Source organism: Periplaneta americana, chromosome 3, assembly GCF_040183065.1.
Source record: "Periplaneta americana isolate PAMFEO1 chromosome 3, P.americana_PAMFEO1_priV1, whole genome shotgun sequence".
Lineage (NCBI taxonomy): Eukaryota > Metazoa > Arthropoda > Insecta > Blattodea > Blattidae > Periplaneta > Periplaneta americana.
Window position 1 is genome coordinate 96,175,857 of NC_091119.1, and position 17,111 is coordinate 96,192,967.

The 17,111-nt window shown below is 37.4% G+C and overlaps 1 protein-coding gene across 1 annotated transcript in view; it reads left to right on the forward strand.

Annotated features, from left to right (window-relative positions):
* Window positions 1-14,423, forward strand: part of LOC138696285 (uncharacterized) — a 39,809-nt gene extending 25,386 nt beyond the window's left edge. Inside the window, exon 3 of the mRNA XM_069821023.1 lies at window positions 14,268-14,423. Within this exon, the coding sequence (XP_069677124.1) occupies window positions 14,268-14,360 (93 nt within the window). The 3' untranslated portion in view covers window positions 14,361-14,423. The remainder of the gene's footprint in view (window positions 1-14,267) is intronic.
* Window positions 14,424-17,111: the final 2,688 nt, after the last annotated feature.

Genomic DNA, 17,111 nt, shown 5'->3' on the forward strand with positions numbered 1-17,111 from the left:
TCCGTAAAATCTTCAGGTCATTTTCTTTTCTCGTAAATAGTCGAAGAAAGTTTTTGCATTAATAAATTTATGTTCTGAGAGGTGGACAAAAATGTATCTGATGTAACCATGAACGTAGGCATTTAAAAATATTAAAAGTCGAAATAGCGATTCTCAGTCGGCAAATGTTGTAAATTATTAAAATATGGAACTTAATTTGCATAATGTAAAAGGGAACCAGCAGTGAATATTAACCAACTTCATATTAGACTCGGCTTTGAAAGTGGCAATTTATCAAGAGAGAAATAATGACAATGAATAATGAATCCCTGTATCCATGAAGAGTGGTGAATCAAAATACGAGCTTAAATAGGAGTACCGATAACTAAAATTTTGGCATATTAAATACCTATATTATTTATAACTTAACTCTTGCTCTTAAAAATAAATGGGAAATCGCTGATTTACACGCGTCGAAAGAGAAATAGCACATCGTCTTTTTAACTTGTCAAGATGTGTCCTCATTAAAGATTAAAGTAATATATTTCGGAGAATTGCGTTTTATCAGAATATATAGCTCAGACTGCTTGAAGAACAAATTATACTGAATTTCTTGCAACAGAATCTCAACCCCAGTGACTTTCAGATTGGTAGTTATGACAATGATGAATTTAATTATTGTTCCTCCCGACCAAAAAACGTAGAAGCGAGAAGAGTTAATAGGTGCTTCGGTTCTACACTTATATTCGATCCAGGCGCTGCCATAAATCGCAATTTTCTTCGAAGCGAAATAGGGATATGAATTCACCGAATTTACTGAATTTGTAATTTGCTTCCTGTAATTTTAACAAATGAAATTAAAGCAAGTGTACGAATAAATTTTCAATAGCTCATTCTGTCAGTTGCGATTACATTATATTTTATTGCTCATGGTCACCGTTATCATAGTAAATAATCACCGTCGTATTTATCATCATCATCATCATCATCATCATCATCATCATCATCATCATCATCATCAACTTATTTATTTAGTTTCTAAACGTATTGACTCAGAAGTCAATTATACTGCCAGTACATAAGCTAATTCACTATACAGAACTACAATGCTGTGTTTGACAAGTAAAACATTGCATTATAATTAAGGTTTTGCCATGAAACTGCATTACAAATATCTCATGTTTATTATAAAACAATAGTCACCTAATTTTATATAATTTGATAAATGGACATTTAACAGACACTTCTTTTCCTAATGCGAGCTTGTCAACACTTTTAGAAATTTCTAACTGAACTGGTATTAATCCAAGAAGTCAAATAAAGTAGGATTTGCAATTATTCCAGATGAGATTTAATTTTTGCCTAGTCTTCAGTTTCTTTTGTTTCTCGAGACACAAACAGGAGACAGATGTACTGCAAGAATGCTATTCAAAATCTGGTTCCATGTCATTTAGTTTGCAATATCACATACAAGTACTGGTCGACACAGCGAACATACGTATCGGATTGGAGTTCACTTCACTTCACTTCACTTCACTTCACTGCGTTTTTATTTAATGACGCTACTGCTAACCTATCCGGTCCTGCCTCTGCGTCGTAGCGTGACGTCGAAAAAGTTCGTTTTCATATAGTAATCTTGTCGAAACGTTGAATGTATTTTCGCGTTTTACATTCGTTTTTGTAATTAAATTACTTCAAATTCAAAACTATTGTGTTCGTAGTACCGAAGTACCGCACCCTAAGGTGACTAACAAGTTAATAACTTAGGTGAATAATGGATGATACTGGATGTTGATGAACCCGCCTGCACTTCACGGAAACAGCCGGATGAATGATTGGAGTTGCTGCTGTTGCTCGGTTAAGTAGAGTTCCCGCAATAGCTAGAGTTACGAACGGCCACGTAAAGAACATCGCTAAACTAGTAATGACAAAATTATAAAATAAACATATTGTGTTTAGAAAATTAAAATATTCCTATGTTCTTTCATTAAAAGTTAATCTAATAAGTTGCAGTGATTCTCCAGGATAAAAATGGCTTCAATCTCATGATTTACAAATCTGTTATATTTAGCGATCTTTCTCCAGTGTTGGTAACCTTGGGTAGCAGTAGCAACAAGTTGTATGTCAAGATGTATGCCGTCACATAGGCCTAGTCTGATTCCGCCAGACGCTGATACGCATGCTCGCTGTGTCGACCAGTACTACATCAAGCATAGCAAGCAGTTAATTTAAGCTCTGTTATAGACATAATGCAGCAATTGGAAAACGGGACTCGTGTTGAGAGACATGAACTGGTGCTGCCATCTGTCAGGAGTTAATTTGCATTCAAAGAGGGATTGTTCCTATAGTGATACCTGAAGGTCATCAACTCATCATACCTTTCCTCCGTTTGAGAATTTAGTCTAACAAGCTAAACTACACATTTTTATTTTGTGTATGTATGTGTCGTGAAACGAGAACGGAAGAGACAGCGAACATAACATTTTGTGTTCGGTTGGGAAAAATTGCAACGGAAACGATCTAAATGATGAAGCAAAAATCCCGTACACATGTTTTTGAGTGGCATAACAGCTTTAATCTCTGAAGAAATTCATTGGAAGACGATGAAAATCGTTGCCAGCAAAAATATTTTCAACGCCAGAGCTGATTGAAAATGATGAGAAATAGTGTCCAACGACCGATATGCAACGCTCCGTATAATTGAAGGATTTTTGTATTATAGGGAAATCATTAGACAAATAACACCGGCAATTCTACATTTGAAGAAAAATAAGATTTGTACAGGATTTGTTCCACATTCATTAAGAGAAGATCAACAGCTCCGGGTTGAACACCGCAGAGAATTCACAGGGGCCACTAAAAACAAACCAATTTTTTTTAATTCGATTGTACGGGTTACGAGACGTGATGTTTCCTGCATGACAACGAAACAATAAGGCAGGGTGCGGAATGGAAGTCAATAAATTGTCACCAGTCTATGAAAGCTCATCAACAGAGGGAACAAGTCAAAAGAATGTTAATAATTTTCTACGATATTTGGGGAATGTTTCTTAAAATACTCGTGCCCAGTACCCAGGCAGTTACTGTATATACATTTTGAAACGTTAACTTCAGAAAATTCAGACAATTACTGCTGTCTATTCTGTGTAATTCTGAAATACTAACTTCAGAGAATCCCAGACAGTTACTGCAGTGTACTTTGTGTGTACGTTCTGAAACGTTAACTTCAGAGAATCCAGACAGTTACTACTGTCTACTCTCTGTGTACTCTGTGTGTACGTTTTCAAACGTTAACTTCAGAGAATTCAGATAGTTACTGCTGTCTATTCTGTGTACATTCTTAAATGCTAACTTTAGAGAATCAGACAGTTACTGCTGTGTTCTGTGTGTACATATTGAAACGTTAACTTCAGTGAGTCCACACAGTAACTGCTATCTACTGTGTATACATTCTGAAATGCTAACTTTAGAGAGTCCAGACAGCTACTGCTGTCTATTCTGTGTACATTCTGAAATGCTAACTTTAGAGATTTCAGACAGTTACTGCTGTGTACTGTGTGTACATATTGAAACGTTAACTTCAGGGAATCCACACAGTAACTGCTATCTACTGTGTATACATTTTTAAATGTCAACTTTAGAGAATGCAGACTGTTACTGCTGTCTACTCTGTGTGTGTACGTTCTGAAACGTTAACTTCAGAGAATCCATACAGTTACTATTGTCTACTGTGTGTACATATTGAAACGTTAACTTCAGGGAATCCACACAGTAACTGCTATCTACTGTGTATACATTTTTAAATGTCAACTTTAGAGAATGCAGACTGTTACTGCTGTCTACTCTGTGTGTGTACGTTCTGAAACGTTAACTTCAGAGAATCCATACAGTTACTATTGTCTACTGTGTGTACATATTGAAACGTTAACTTCAGGGAATCCACACAGTAACTGCTATCTACTGTGTATACATTTTTAAATGTCAACTTTAGAGAATACAGACTGTTACTGCTGTCTACTCTGTGTGTGTACGTTCTGAAACGTTAACTTCAGAGAATCCATACAGTTACTATTGTCTACTGTGTGTACATATTGAAACGTTAACTTCAGGGAATCCACACAGTAACTGCTATCTACTGTGTATACATTTTTAAATGTCAACTTTAGAGAATACAGACTGTTACTGCTGTCTACTCTGTGTGTGTACGTTCTGAAACGTTAACTTCAGAGAATCCATACAGTTACTATTGTCTACTGTGTGTACATATTGAAACGTTAACTTCAGGGAATCCACACAGTAACTGCTATCTACTGTGTATACATTTTTAAATGTCAACTTTAGAGAATGCAGACTGTTACTGCTGTCTACTCTGTGTGTGTACGTTCTGAAACGTTAACTTTAGAGAATCCATACAGTTACCATTGTCTACTGTGTGTACATATTGAAACGTTAACTTCAGGGAATCCACACAATAGGCTAACTGCTGTGTCTACTGTGTGTACATTTTTAAATGTTAACTTCAGAGAATCCAGACATTTACTGCTGTCTGCTGTGTGTACCTTCAGAGAATCCGTCTCGTATGGTCGCAGTATCAAGGGGAGAGTAGCTGATTCCTGTTACATGGCAACGTACTAAGCCTTAACGCTTTTACTGTTAGGAGTTCTTGGTCAGCGTCCATCGTAATCACAGTACTTATTTCTAGAACTCAAAGCAACTGTTACTTTGATAACGTGGACACCATTCAAAGGATTATACTATAACAAGAACACTGAAGAGAATTCCAGAGAAGACTTCCGTTATTCCTTCCTGTTGGTTAATGATCACTGTGTGCAATGTGGGTGCTGGAGGAAACTATTTTAAATAAACATTGCTGATATTTTTCACATACCTGTATGAAATCATTATTTTACAGCATAATCCATTCATGCAGTTGTCACACTGTGTTTAGTAACAAATTCGAATTGGGGCGATAGTATTAATTATCATCATCATCATTATTAAATTCCAGGATATGATGTGCGAATTATAGGTTTGTAATCTATCATTTGAAATGCTTCTTTTGGCTTCCAAGATCTATCGGTTTTTATGTTATAACTTTTGATGGGATTGTTTCATCATTAACTATTTATATACGATCGTATCAATTTTTCCTAAAATATGCCATTGTTATAAAGCAAAATAATGTAATTTCTCCAAATTTGTTGATATCATTTTGCCAGTATAAGCTTACTTGTGTATTCAGTCCTTCATCATTATCAACATCTATGGTACTACCGCCCTTTGACTTTAGCCTTAACCTTCTTTAGAACAGCTGATCAGTCATTCCTTTTACAGTGCCTTCTGTTAACATCTCTTTATCCCTGCTTTTGCAAAATTATTCAGGACATCTTCCAACCATCGTAACTAAGGTCTTCAAACTCTCCTTTCACCATCTGGTTTTACATCTAGTATTATTTTGGATACTCTTTTACCATCCTGATTATTTGGCCCAATCACTACAATCTTCTGATTTTAATATCAGTGTTCTAGTCCTTAAGAATACCTATTCCTCTGTTTTTTTAAGAATTTTAATTTTCCACTGCACTAAGTATCAAAAATGTGTATTCAGGCCATAATATCATATCAAGACTATCTGTTGGGAACGGTAAAAGGCACATAAAGGGATTAAAAATTAAATACGCTGCATTAAAAACTTGAACATTGCAATATTACATTATTACAATGGCTTTCCATTTTGCTTCAATCTATCGCCTCCGTGTGAATCATATTTTATATTCTTATTGTAATGGAAGTAAAAACCGATCAGACATTTGACTTTTGAAATATCTAAAAAAAAAAAAAAGATAAAGCGTACATTATGACGATCTTACTTACTTACTTATTTACAAATGGCTTTTAAGGAACCCGAAGGTTCATTGCCGCCCTCAGACATTTTATTTCGAAAACTTCACGGTAATACACATTTTCCGTGCTTCTCATATCAAAGAAATGGTTTTGGAAATGTCGTCTGTATACAGCGATTATTCCTGAACTATTTGACTGGTTTTGTTCATATGCAGTACTTACAAACCACACGTGTATAAAATATGATAATTTAGTTACACATTGATGGGGCTATATTTGAAATAAAATCATAAAATGCTGATTTAGTACAAACAAATACTAACAACTTTGTCCATGATTTTTCTCATTGCGTAGAATAAATTGATAGCTGAAACGATATTATTTGTACGGAAAAAATATTCACTGAGGGAAAAAATTTTAAATATCGAATTACTTCTGCTTTTGTTGCGGTTCCAGTCTACATCATTATCTAATCAGACACTAACGAATACGCGGGTAGACCTCCTTTCTTGAAGGTTTGGTAGTCACTGCCCTTGTTCTGGGTGGATACATTTTCACAGAAGCAATTAATTTTAGAATAGTAATCTCAATGACAATACTCCGAAAATATGCTTTGATTATCATTATAAACCAATAATACCTTTCAAAATTGGTATCACTTAACGATTTTCACAAATAAATATATTATAAATTAATGCAATATACGAATAATTGTCGAATGTGGATGCGTGCGAATGTAATGACATAGGCCAAAATTTACTAAGCCGTACAATTTGTAAATGAGGTAAAATATCTTAGTTTTGGGATAATACGGAATGTTTCTTGTGTGTAATACAAAAACCAATGTATATCTTCTTATTGAGTTCATACCAAATTATTTCATTTTATGTTATAAGAGTGAAGAAAATGAACTAAAAGGAGTGATGTCAGTTGTATGTTGCACTAATTTCTAATATATTTATTTTTGAAAATCGTTAAGTGATACACATTTTGCAAGGTATTAGTGGCTTGTAGTGAAATTTAAAGCATATTCCCGCAGTACTGTTGTTCGGACTACTATTGTAAACTGAATTGCTTCTGTGGAAATTCACAAACCCAGAACCACCAATCCTTCTAGCTATTCTCAACCTGGTTAAGGAATAGAACAGAACGTATGATTTTACTTATTTGAACTGAAATTATTATTATTTTGACATGACTATGTTTAAATGAAGAGAGTTTCATAAATTTGCGAAGACAAAACTATATGTTAGACATACGCAGAATTCATTCCTCACAAGATTATTAAAATTGTATAGTTTTATCACTTTGGAAAAAGTGAAAAACCACTTAAGTTTTCAGAACACGTTCTTAGAACTTAGGACGTTAGATAAGTTGCTCTGTAAAATGAACAATGAGGAAGTATTGTCAATTACATAGCACAGCCTTTCCCATAATCCTGCCTTGGTTCATTCTATCTACGAGGGAAATTAAAAAAAGTAATTTACACATGATTATGGCAGACCAAGTAATTTTTATTGAGTGACACAGATACATCACACTTTTTTTCAATATAATCACCAAGTTTCTATAAACAACGATCTGAACGTTCTATCAATCGTTCAATTACCTGATGAGAGAAATCCGCTCCTTGGTCATGGAGCCATCGGAGAACCACTGTTTGAACTTGTTCATCATTGGCAAATCTGTTTCCACCCAGATGTTCTTTCAGCTTGCCGAACAGATGGAAATCCATGATGCAAGATCCGGACTGTATGCCAGATGCTTCCATACTTCTCATCGAAAACGTTGAAGCAAAGCATGTGTTGTGTGCGCTGTGTGTGGTGTTGCATTGCCGTGAATGAGAACAATGCCTTTGCCTAACTTTCCACGCATCTTGTTATGGCGTTGCGCAGCGACGTCAATGTTCGACAGTAAGAATCGTCATTAATGGTTGTCCCCTTTCGCATAAACTCTGTGTAAACAATTCCTTCACAGTCGAAGAAAACAGTGGCCATGACCTTCCCTGCTGATGGCGCAACTTTGAATTTTTTCCACACAGGCGAGAATGTGTGTCTCCATTCCATAGACACCCTCTCTATTTCAGGTGTGAAATGATACACCCTTGTCTCATCGCCCGTAATGATGCGGCTTAGGAAATCATTGCCTTCAACAGAGTAACGCTGAAGGAAGACCAGAGAAGCCATAAACATTTCTTCTTTGCGTGCAGGTGTCAGTGATCGCGGAACCCAACGTGAGCACAATTTCCGATACTGCAGATGGTCTCGGACGACGGAATGAGCACTGCCTACTGAGATGCTGAACTCCTGTGCAATGTCTGCTATACTCACTCTGCGATTGTTGCGAGTCATTTCATCGACTTTCTGGGTATTGTCTTTTGTGGTCGATGTCGATGGGTTTCCTTCTCGATCAGCATCATTCACGTCTGTGCGGCCTTCTCAAGTTGTTGGTACTATTTCACAATGGCTAGACGCGACATTGCATTGGGTCCATACACGCCACAATTTCACGGTGAATCTCTGTGCAATTTAGATGTTTTGCTCATAAGAATCATACTGTTCCGCGTACTTCAACTTTGGAGTATGTTTCCAGTTGACACGCTATTTCACTCTCGGACTAAGATGCATCTCTTATCAATACCACAGCACGACTGTTTCTGCGGGAAGCCTGCACATGAACTCTATTCTGACAATGCGCCACTCTTGTTGCGCAATGCTCTTAGCGTCTGACGACATGTGTAACTTACTTTTTGAATGCTACTCGTATCATATTAATATTTAACTCGTTGATCGTACTGTGCTATAGTTCTCTTAGTCTTTTCTGTTGATATCAATGATTTTCAGCATTCCAGAGGACAGCCGTGAAAACTTTCTCACTCAGCACCGAGACGCTGTCATTTAACATTTCTATCGAGACTGTTGTCCCCCGTGACAGAGCGGCAACTACTCTGACGGCATTGTAGGGCGTGCGGCCTAATCAGACTAGTTGAAATTCGAACATATATTATGTCGATACAGAAGTTTCTAGAGAGGCTAATGAATCGATAAAATGATGATGGAAACTGTAGATGTACTTTCTACACTACACTAACTGATTTACAGGCTATTGATTAAATATATTTATAATGCATTTCCAGTATTTAAAGTCCATAAGAAACTAGTGGGAAATCGCACAAATCCACAGTCGTTCCTTTATTGAATTTAATCTTCGTCTGAGAATTAATATTGTTATATACCTAATTCGTAGAATTCTTGTTTTTGTCTGTGGCTAGTTATTTCACCATTCTCCATAAAACTTGTTTGAGGTAGTCTATCAATAGTGACCAGTCTTTTACTGATAAACGTTTAGCAAGGGAGAGATGAATGAAGACTTAGGCCGGGTGCACACAGAATCAGACGCTACGTTTTGCTTTACAACGCCTCGCGACAGCTTAAGGCCGGGTGCACACAGAATCAGACGCGACGCGACGCGACGCGGCGCGGCGCGACGCTACGTTTTGCTTTACAACGCCTCGCGACAGCTTAAAACTGTCTGCTCGCGACAACTGATTTGCTGGCTGTGTGGGTTTGGAAAACTGGCCTAGGCTAGAAAATGGCGTCAATAATAGAGGACTGTCTATATGAAAAATTCTATTGTAGTTGCTTATTATTTCCTAAGGACGCAAGCTCCTAAAAATCTATACGATTGAAAGAGTCTTAAAATTAAAACGTCATTTTTTATGTTATGTTATGACTACTTCACGACTCGCAATAAAGAAAAATAATATATTAAATCAATAATGAGTGATAGTTTAGAGCAGAGAATTAGGCTTACTGCAAATTACACTGGTCGTCAGTCATTTTGCGCCAGACATAAAACTAACAAATTCTTAATAATTTAGACCTCCTGAATTAAAAAATAACAAGAAAAATGTTCCATCACTTCGGGTTTTCGAGAAGCACAATATAATTAAATTTTTATGCATTTAATTTAAAAATCACCGTATTTCGTGTGTAACTATTTTGTTTTACAAATGTGAAGACCCATTATGTGAAAACAAATGTAGTATATGTAGGGCACCATGATAGAAGCACTTGTAGAAAGGGAAATTATTTTATTGCCCTTCTACGAGTCTATTTGGAGGGAGTGAAACAGGTTCGCGGTATAAATTCACTTGAGTTTACCTGATTTTACTTGAGATGTGCATTTCTTACACAGTGAGCTTAATTACATTACTGTAGTTTATATCTTGCAATATATCATCATGTCAAATCCACTTCTAGAAGCGGAAATTGTTTTATTGTCCTTTTCGGTTCCATTTGGAGGGGAAGAAACAGGTTCGCCGTATGAAAACGCTTCAGTTTACCAGGATATTTCTGTGGTGTTAGTATTCTGTGTAGGACGTGTAGGCTATTTCTTTAAAGTGTGCTTTAATGATAATATTCAAAGTATGAATGGTTTATATGTGCGGATTTGAAGGTTGTAGCAATGCTTTTTGGAATGCAATTAGGCTACACAAAATTTTGCTGCTTTCTGTACGAATTGGACAGTCGCGCTCCAGATATTTTATTTTTATTTTATTTTATTGGGTTATTTTACGACGCTTTTTCACCATCTAGGTTATTTAGCGTCCGAATGAAATGAAGGTGATAATGCCGGTGAAATGAGCCCGGGGTCCAGCACCGAAAGTTACCCAGCATTTTCTCGTATTGGGTTGAGGGAAAACCCGGGAAAAAACCTCAACCAGGTAACTTTCCCCAACCGGGATTCGAACCGGGCCACCTGGTTTCGCAGCCAGACGCGCTGACCGTTACTCCACAGGTGTGGACTCGCGCTCGAGATATGCATTATAAAATAAAACGACAATCACTAGAGCCAGGGAAGAAAAATGTTATACATCAACCCCTTGTACCTCAAAGCGAAGTAATTTTACCCCTTTTACACAATAAGTTAGGGTTAATGAAGAATTTTGTTAAAGGGATAAATTATAAAACTGAAGCATTTAAAAATATCCAGGAAAAATTTCCTGCTATTAATAATCCGTGGCGCTACACCCCGTGAAGAGCCCAGACCGACCAGCCGGCTGCTGGCCTCACGTCCACATGCCAAAACAGAGGTGGACGATCATCCAACTAGAATGGAGGTATTGTGTGGTTAGCACGATGATCCCCCCAGTCCTTATATCTGGCTTTCGCAACCGGCTTTCGCTACCTATCGTAGCTCCCCAAGTGCATCACGATGCTAGGTGGGCACCGGTCCCATACATTGGCCGAAATTTCATGAGAAAATTTCTTCCCCCATGAGGACTCGGACCAGCGCGCATTCCTTAACATTTCCTGCTATTAGTGGTTCAAAAATAAAAGAGGGAGTTTTCAATGGACCACAAATTAGAGAAATAATGGACAATCACTTCGAATCTTTGCTGGAAGGAAAAGAGACAGCCGTCTGGATTGCATTCAAGGAGGGTGAATTAATTTTCTGGATAACTGTAGAAGTGAGAACTATGAAGAACTAGTGAAAAATTTACTGTTGGCGTATTAAACTAGGGGTTGTAAAATTTCCCTGAAAATTCACTTCCTTCACTCACATCTTGACTTTTTTCCCTAGAATTGTGCGATTTCAGTGATGAGCATGATGAGCGCTTCCATCAAGAAATTTCAACTATGGAAAAAAGATACCAAGGACAATGGAGTACCAATATGCTAGCAGACTATTGTTGGACTTTAGCTCGTGATGTACCTGATGCCCAGTGTAAAAGAAAATGGAGAAAAAGAAAGCTGTAATCTTCTGAACAGCCTTATTGTCATTATATAAAACAATATTTTGAATAGATATAAATTCCAAAATTTCTCAAAAACCGTAACCAACAACTGTTTTTATTGTCATATTCGTGTTCAGGAGGCTCAAATTATGTAGAAAACATATATCACATGTCTTACTTACTTACAAATGGCTTTTAAGGAACCCGAAGGTTCATTGCCGCCCTCACATAAGCCCGCCATCGGTCCCTATCCTGTGCAAGATTAAGCCAGTCTCTATCATCATACCCCACCTCCCTCAAATCCATTTTAATATTATCCTCCCATCTACGTCTCGGCCTCCCTAAAGGTCTTTTTCCCTCCGGTCTCCCAACTAACACTCTATATGCATTTCTGGATTCGCCCATACGTGCTACATGCCCTGCCCATCTCAAACGTCTGGATTTCAAGTTCCTAATTATGTCGGGTGAAGAATACAATGCGTGCAGTTCTGTGTTGTGTAACTTTCTCCATTCTCCTGTAACTTCATCCCGCTTAGCCCCAAATATTTTCCTAAGCACCTTATTCTCAAACACCCTTAACCTATGTTCCTCTCTCAGAGTGAGAGTCCACGTTTCACAGCCATATAGAAGAACCGGTAATAGAACTGTTTTATAAATTCTAACTTTCAGATTTTTGGACAGCAGACTGGATGACAAGAGCTTCTCAACCGAATAATAACACGCATTTCCCACATTTATTCTGCGTTTAATTTCCTCCCGAGTGTCATTTATATTTGTCACTGTTGCTCCAAGATATTTGAATTTTTCCACCTCTTCGAAGGATAAATCTCCAATATTTATATTTCCATTTCGTACAATATTCCCGTCACGAGACATAATCATATACTTTGTATCACATGTCTAGCGCAAAAAAAAAGTTAACATTTGTTACGCAGTGTTATTATCATAAATTATGATTCACCTGGTGCTTTCATCTCATTTGCAATTTTTCACATATTTTCAGAAACCACATTATTCTCGTGATATTGTTTCAAAGATTGTACAGAATATATCTTTCCTGTACTAAATCAACTAATTTATCCGCATCGAGCTCCATTATGAAAAATGTGCACTACACAACAATAGTATTTTTTGTAGATAATGAAAGCGTGCAATCATAGCCACTACTAACGCATGCGCAGTACACGGCCGCTATCAGACTGTCTCCTCGCGACGAACTTCTAGCAGTCATTCGAAGCTGTCTCTTCGTGTCGCCTTGTGTCTCCTCGCGACCGTCGCGCCGCGTCTGATTCTGTGTGCACCGCACCATAAGAAATCAATGGGAGACAAGTACCACGAGACAAAATGTCGCGTCGCGCCGCGCCGCGCCGCGTCTGATTCTGTGTGCACCCGGCCTGATTAATTGTGTACATCTAATTGAACTATACGAGTTATACGTGAAGTTAGATATCTTACTTCTTGAAGTTATAGAACAATGCATTTTGTGTGCAACTCAGAAAACATTATGTTCGTCGTATTGTTTTAATAGGCGATAAATGGTTTTATTTATGTATGTATTTAGAACGATAGTCCAAAGATATAAACTGCATATAAATATATCAATAGCAAAGTGATAAATATTATGCGTTGTTGTAAAAACGTATTGTTATGTAACAGCATCGTATTCCTATTCCATTCTCTTGTAAAATTTGTTGGCGGTCTTTTTCCTTTTTCTTTTCTGTGTTTTGCATATCTATCTATCTATCTATCTATCTATCTATCTATCTATCTATCTATCTATCTATCTATCTATCTATCTATCTATCTATCTATCTATCTATCTATCTATCTATCTGTCTGTCTGTCTGTCTGTCTGTCTGTCTGTCTGTCTGTCTGTCTGTCTGTCTGTCTGTCTGTCTGTCTGTCTGTCTGTCTGTCTGTCTGTCTGTCTGTCTGTCTGTCTGTCTGTCTGTCTATCTATCTATCTATCTATCTATCCATCCATCCATCCATCCATCCATCCATCCATCCATCCATCCATCCATCCATCCATCCATCCATCCATCCATCCATCCATCCATCCATCCATCCATCCATCCATCCATCCATCCATCCATCCATCCATCCATCCATCCATCCATCCATCTATCTATCTATCTATCTATCTATCTATCTATCTATCTATCTATCTATCTATCTATCTATCTATCTATCTGTCTATCTATCTGTCTATCTGTCTGTCTGTCTGTCTGTCTGTCTGTCTGTCTGCCTGCCTGTCTGTCTGTCTATCTAGCCCGGGTTCGAATCCCGGTCGGGGTAAGTTACCTGGTTGAGATTTTTTCCGGGGTTTTCCCTCAGCCCAATACGAGCAAATTCAGGGTAACTTTCGGTGCTGGACCCCGGACTCATTTCACCGGCATTATCACCTTCATTTCATTCAGACGCTAAATGACCTAGATGTTGATACAGCGTCGTAAAATAACGCAATAAAAATCTGTCTATCCGTCTGTCCGTCTGTCCGTCCGTCCGTCTGTCAGTTCGTCTACCTACCTACCTAACCTGCCTTTCTTTGTATTTCTTTCTCCATGTTTCTTAATCTTCTCATCTATTTTTATTGCTTTCTTTTTCTTCTTTTTCTCTAGATAGGGTAAATGAATGTAAACGAATCTGATGCCGGTGGGTTATACTTATGAAGTAAGAGTAACATATGCTTGTTTTGTTACAGCCAGCAGTTCCCGCTAGCCAGAGTCCGGAGTCTGAACGTCGACTGGAATCGAAGAAACTGAGTGAGCAGCAGAATACTTCACGATTTGAATGAGATGACAGCAACGCTTGTTCCTATTTTGTATTTTGTTCTGAATAAAATTTAAATTATATTTCACGACAATGGAAAATGACCCATCCATGTGGGAATTGTACAGGGACATCATTTTATTTTTACTAACATTTCTAATATTAACCTGGCTATATCTTTGGATTAAAGGTTCAAAACCGGAAACACCGTTTTCTACCCCCTTCCACTGGAGTTCGATGATACTGGCGTAAAATACAAACAAATCACTTTACTAGGTATAGGAAGGAAGAAAAGTAGTTCATGCATTTACGTAAAGTAGGAAATATCGCGATTTTGAGTTTGATAATTTTCATTAGGTTTTTCTTTAATCAAATTACAGTACTGCATTAACAATAAGTGTTTTTACTCCATTCGGACGTATTCATTATGCAGTGTAGCCTACATTATACAGTCTACAGCACATTAGTGTACAATATAGAGAATGAAGTTAAATTGAAAAATAAACATAATATGGATATTTAAACACATTTTTGAAAATGGTGGCCGTTCATTTCGATACAGGCTTCAGTTCTTTTTTTGCAAATTTTTGCACTACAGACTATTGAACCTAATTCCAATTACCAGTTTCGTCCTTCGTACTAGTAACTCATGTTGAAATAATTCTGTACCTACTCTATAAAAGAGTACCTTAAGTGCAGTAAATTCAATCTTCACTTCTGTCCAATCCGAAAAGATAAAATTACTCAGATATTCTATCTACTGTTCGTCCAAGTGGTTTTGTCGCAGGGTCGTAGAAAGGATGGAAATCACGTGCCAGTTAATTAATTAACGAGGCCCTTTTATTTATTTTAAACAGTTGTATAATATTATGTAGACGTCCAATTCCTGACAGAAATTAATGTTTTCAGAAAAGAGCTAAGATAGCCCAACTACTACCCTTTACAGAGAGAAGAGCAGAAGCCGTTGGGAGAAACCGGGGTGTGACATATGCAAACGACGACAGTACCTGTACGAGAATATGATTCATTATATTGAAAGCGAACATATTTCTGGAACATACTATACTCATTGACTCAGTACTGTTTGTGTTTACTATGACCGCAAGGCGACTTTGACTGTATGCGCTTGGTTCTGTGTGGAGAACGGTTCCAAGTTTACTAGTAGAGGGGGGTGGGAGTGAAGTACATTCAAAAACTCAGGTACAATAAAATTGAAGTAAAAATAAAATGATGTCCCTGTATTTACTTTTTTTTTATTAATCACATGGTTGATGGCAGAGAGTACCTCACTGACTTTGCAATCGCTGCAGTATTCGCTTATTTTCTGTGATTCAAAACCTGGCAGAGTTTGTTACAGCTGTGATAGTCTAAGCTAATGTAGAATAGGTTTTATCAGATCTGAGTGCTTAGATTTACAAGCGGAAATTACAATGTGCAAACCCAATATTTAAGTGAAACCTTTGCCAAAGCTAGGATTGGAAAGCGCTCGGACACATCTACACCATAGGCACAGACAGTGAGTCATTTTCTTAAAAAATATAATAAATAAAAATACTTTTTAAAACAGTGTGTTGTCAGACTTACAATAACCCGTTACATGCAAATTGTAAGACAAGAAATCAAAACCACTGAGTTAGTATGAGAAAGGATCCAGGTTCGAATCTTCGTCAGTTGAAGTTCCTTTGTAGTAAATACACCATGATGAAGTACAAAATAACGATGTAGATTAGTATTTCAGAAGGTCCTGGTTCAAGCCCCCGTCAGTTGTAGCTCATTCGCAACAAATGGCAATAGCATGCAAAATAGCTAGGCCTATATAAAACAAAATACAAAAATAAAAGTCACCTATCAGAAAGCGATATGTTACAGAATTTGGGTTTTGAATCTTTTATAGTTGCGGCTCGTTTATAATAAGTCACAGTAACCTACCGGATATCAATTATAGCCTATTAGTATACCGGTATGAAAGATTGCGTATTTGATTCCTTACCACATAGGCCTATAGCTCGTTTGCAACAGATCACTCAGATTTACCGGATATCGATATACATTTGTATGAGAGAGGGCTCCGATTCGAATCTTTGCTATTAGCAGCTTGTGCAACAAATCACAATGGCTTACCAGATAGTGATGAAGACTAGCACCAGTATATGAGAGGGCTCCGACATAAATCTCCTCTAGTTGCAACTCATTTAAAACAAATGACTGCTATCTACCGTAGAGTGATGTAGACTAGTACTTATGTAAGTGGGCTCCGATTTAATCTTTGTTAGTTGCAGTTCATTTACAACAAATCACTGTGATCTACCGGATAGTGATGTACACCAGTAGTTACGTAAGGGAACTACAATTAAAATTTTCTCTAGTTGCAGCTCATTTATAACAAAGCACTGTGACCTATCGGATAGTGATGTACACAAGTAGGTACGTAAGGGAAATCCGATTAAAATTTTCGCTAGATGCAGCTCATTTACAACAAATCAGTGTGATCTATCGGATAGTGATGTACACCAGTAGTTACGTAGGGGAACTCCAATTACAATTTTCGCTAGTTGCAGCTCATTTACAACAACGTACTGTGACCTATCGGATAGTGATGTACACCAGCAGGTAGGTAACGGAACTCCGATTACAATTTTCGCTAGTTGCAGCTCATTTACAACAAAGCACTGTGACTTATCGGATTGTGATATACACCAGTAGGTACGTAAGGGAAATCCGATTAAAATTTTCTCTAGTTGCAGCACATTTACAACAAAGCACTGTGACCTATCGG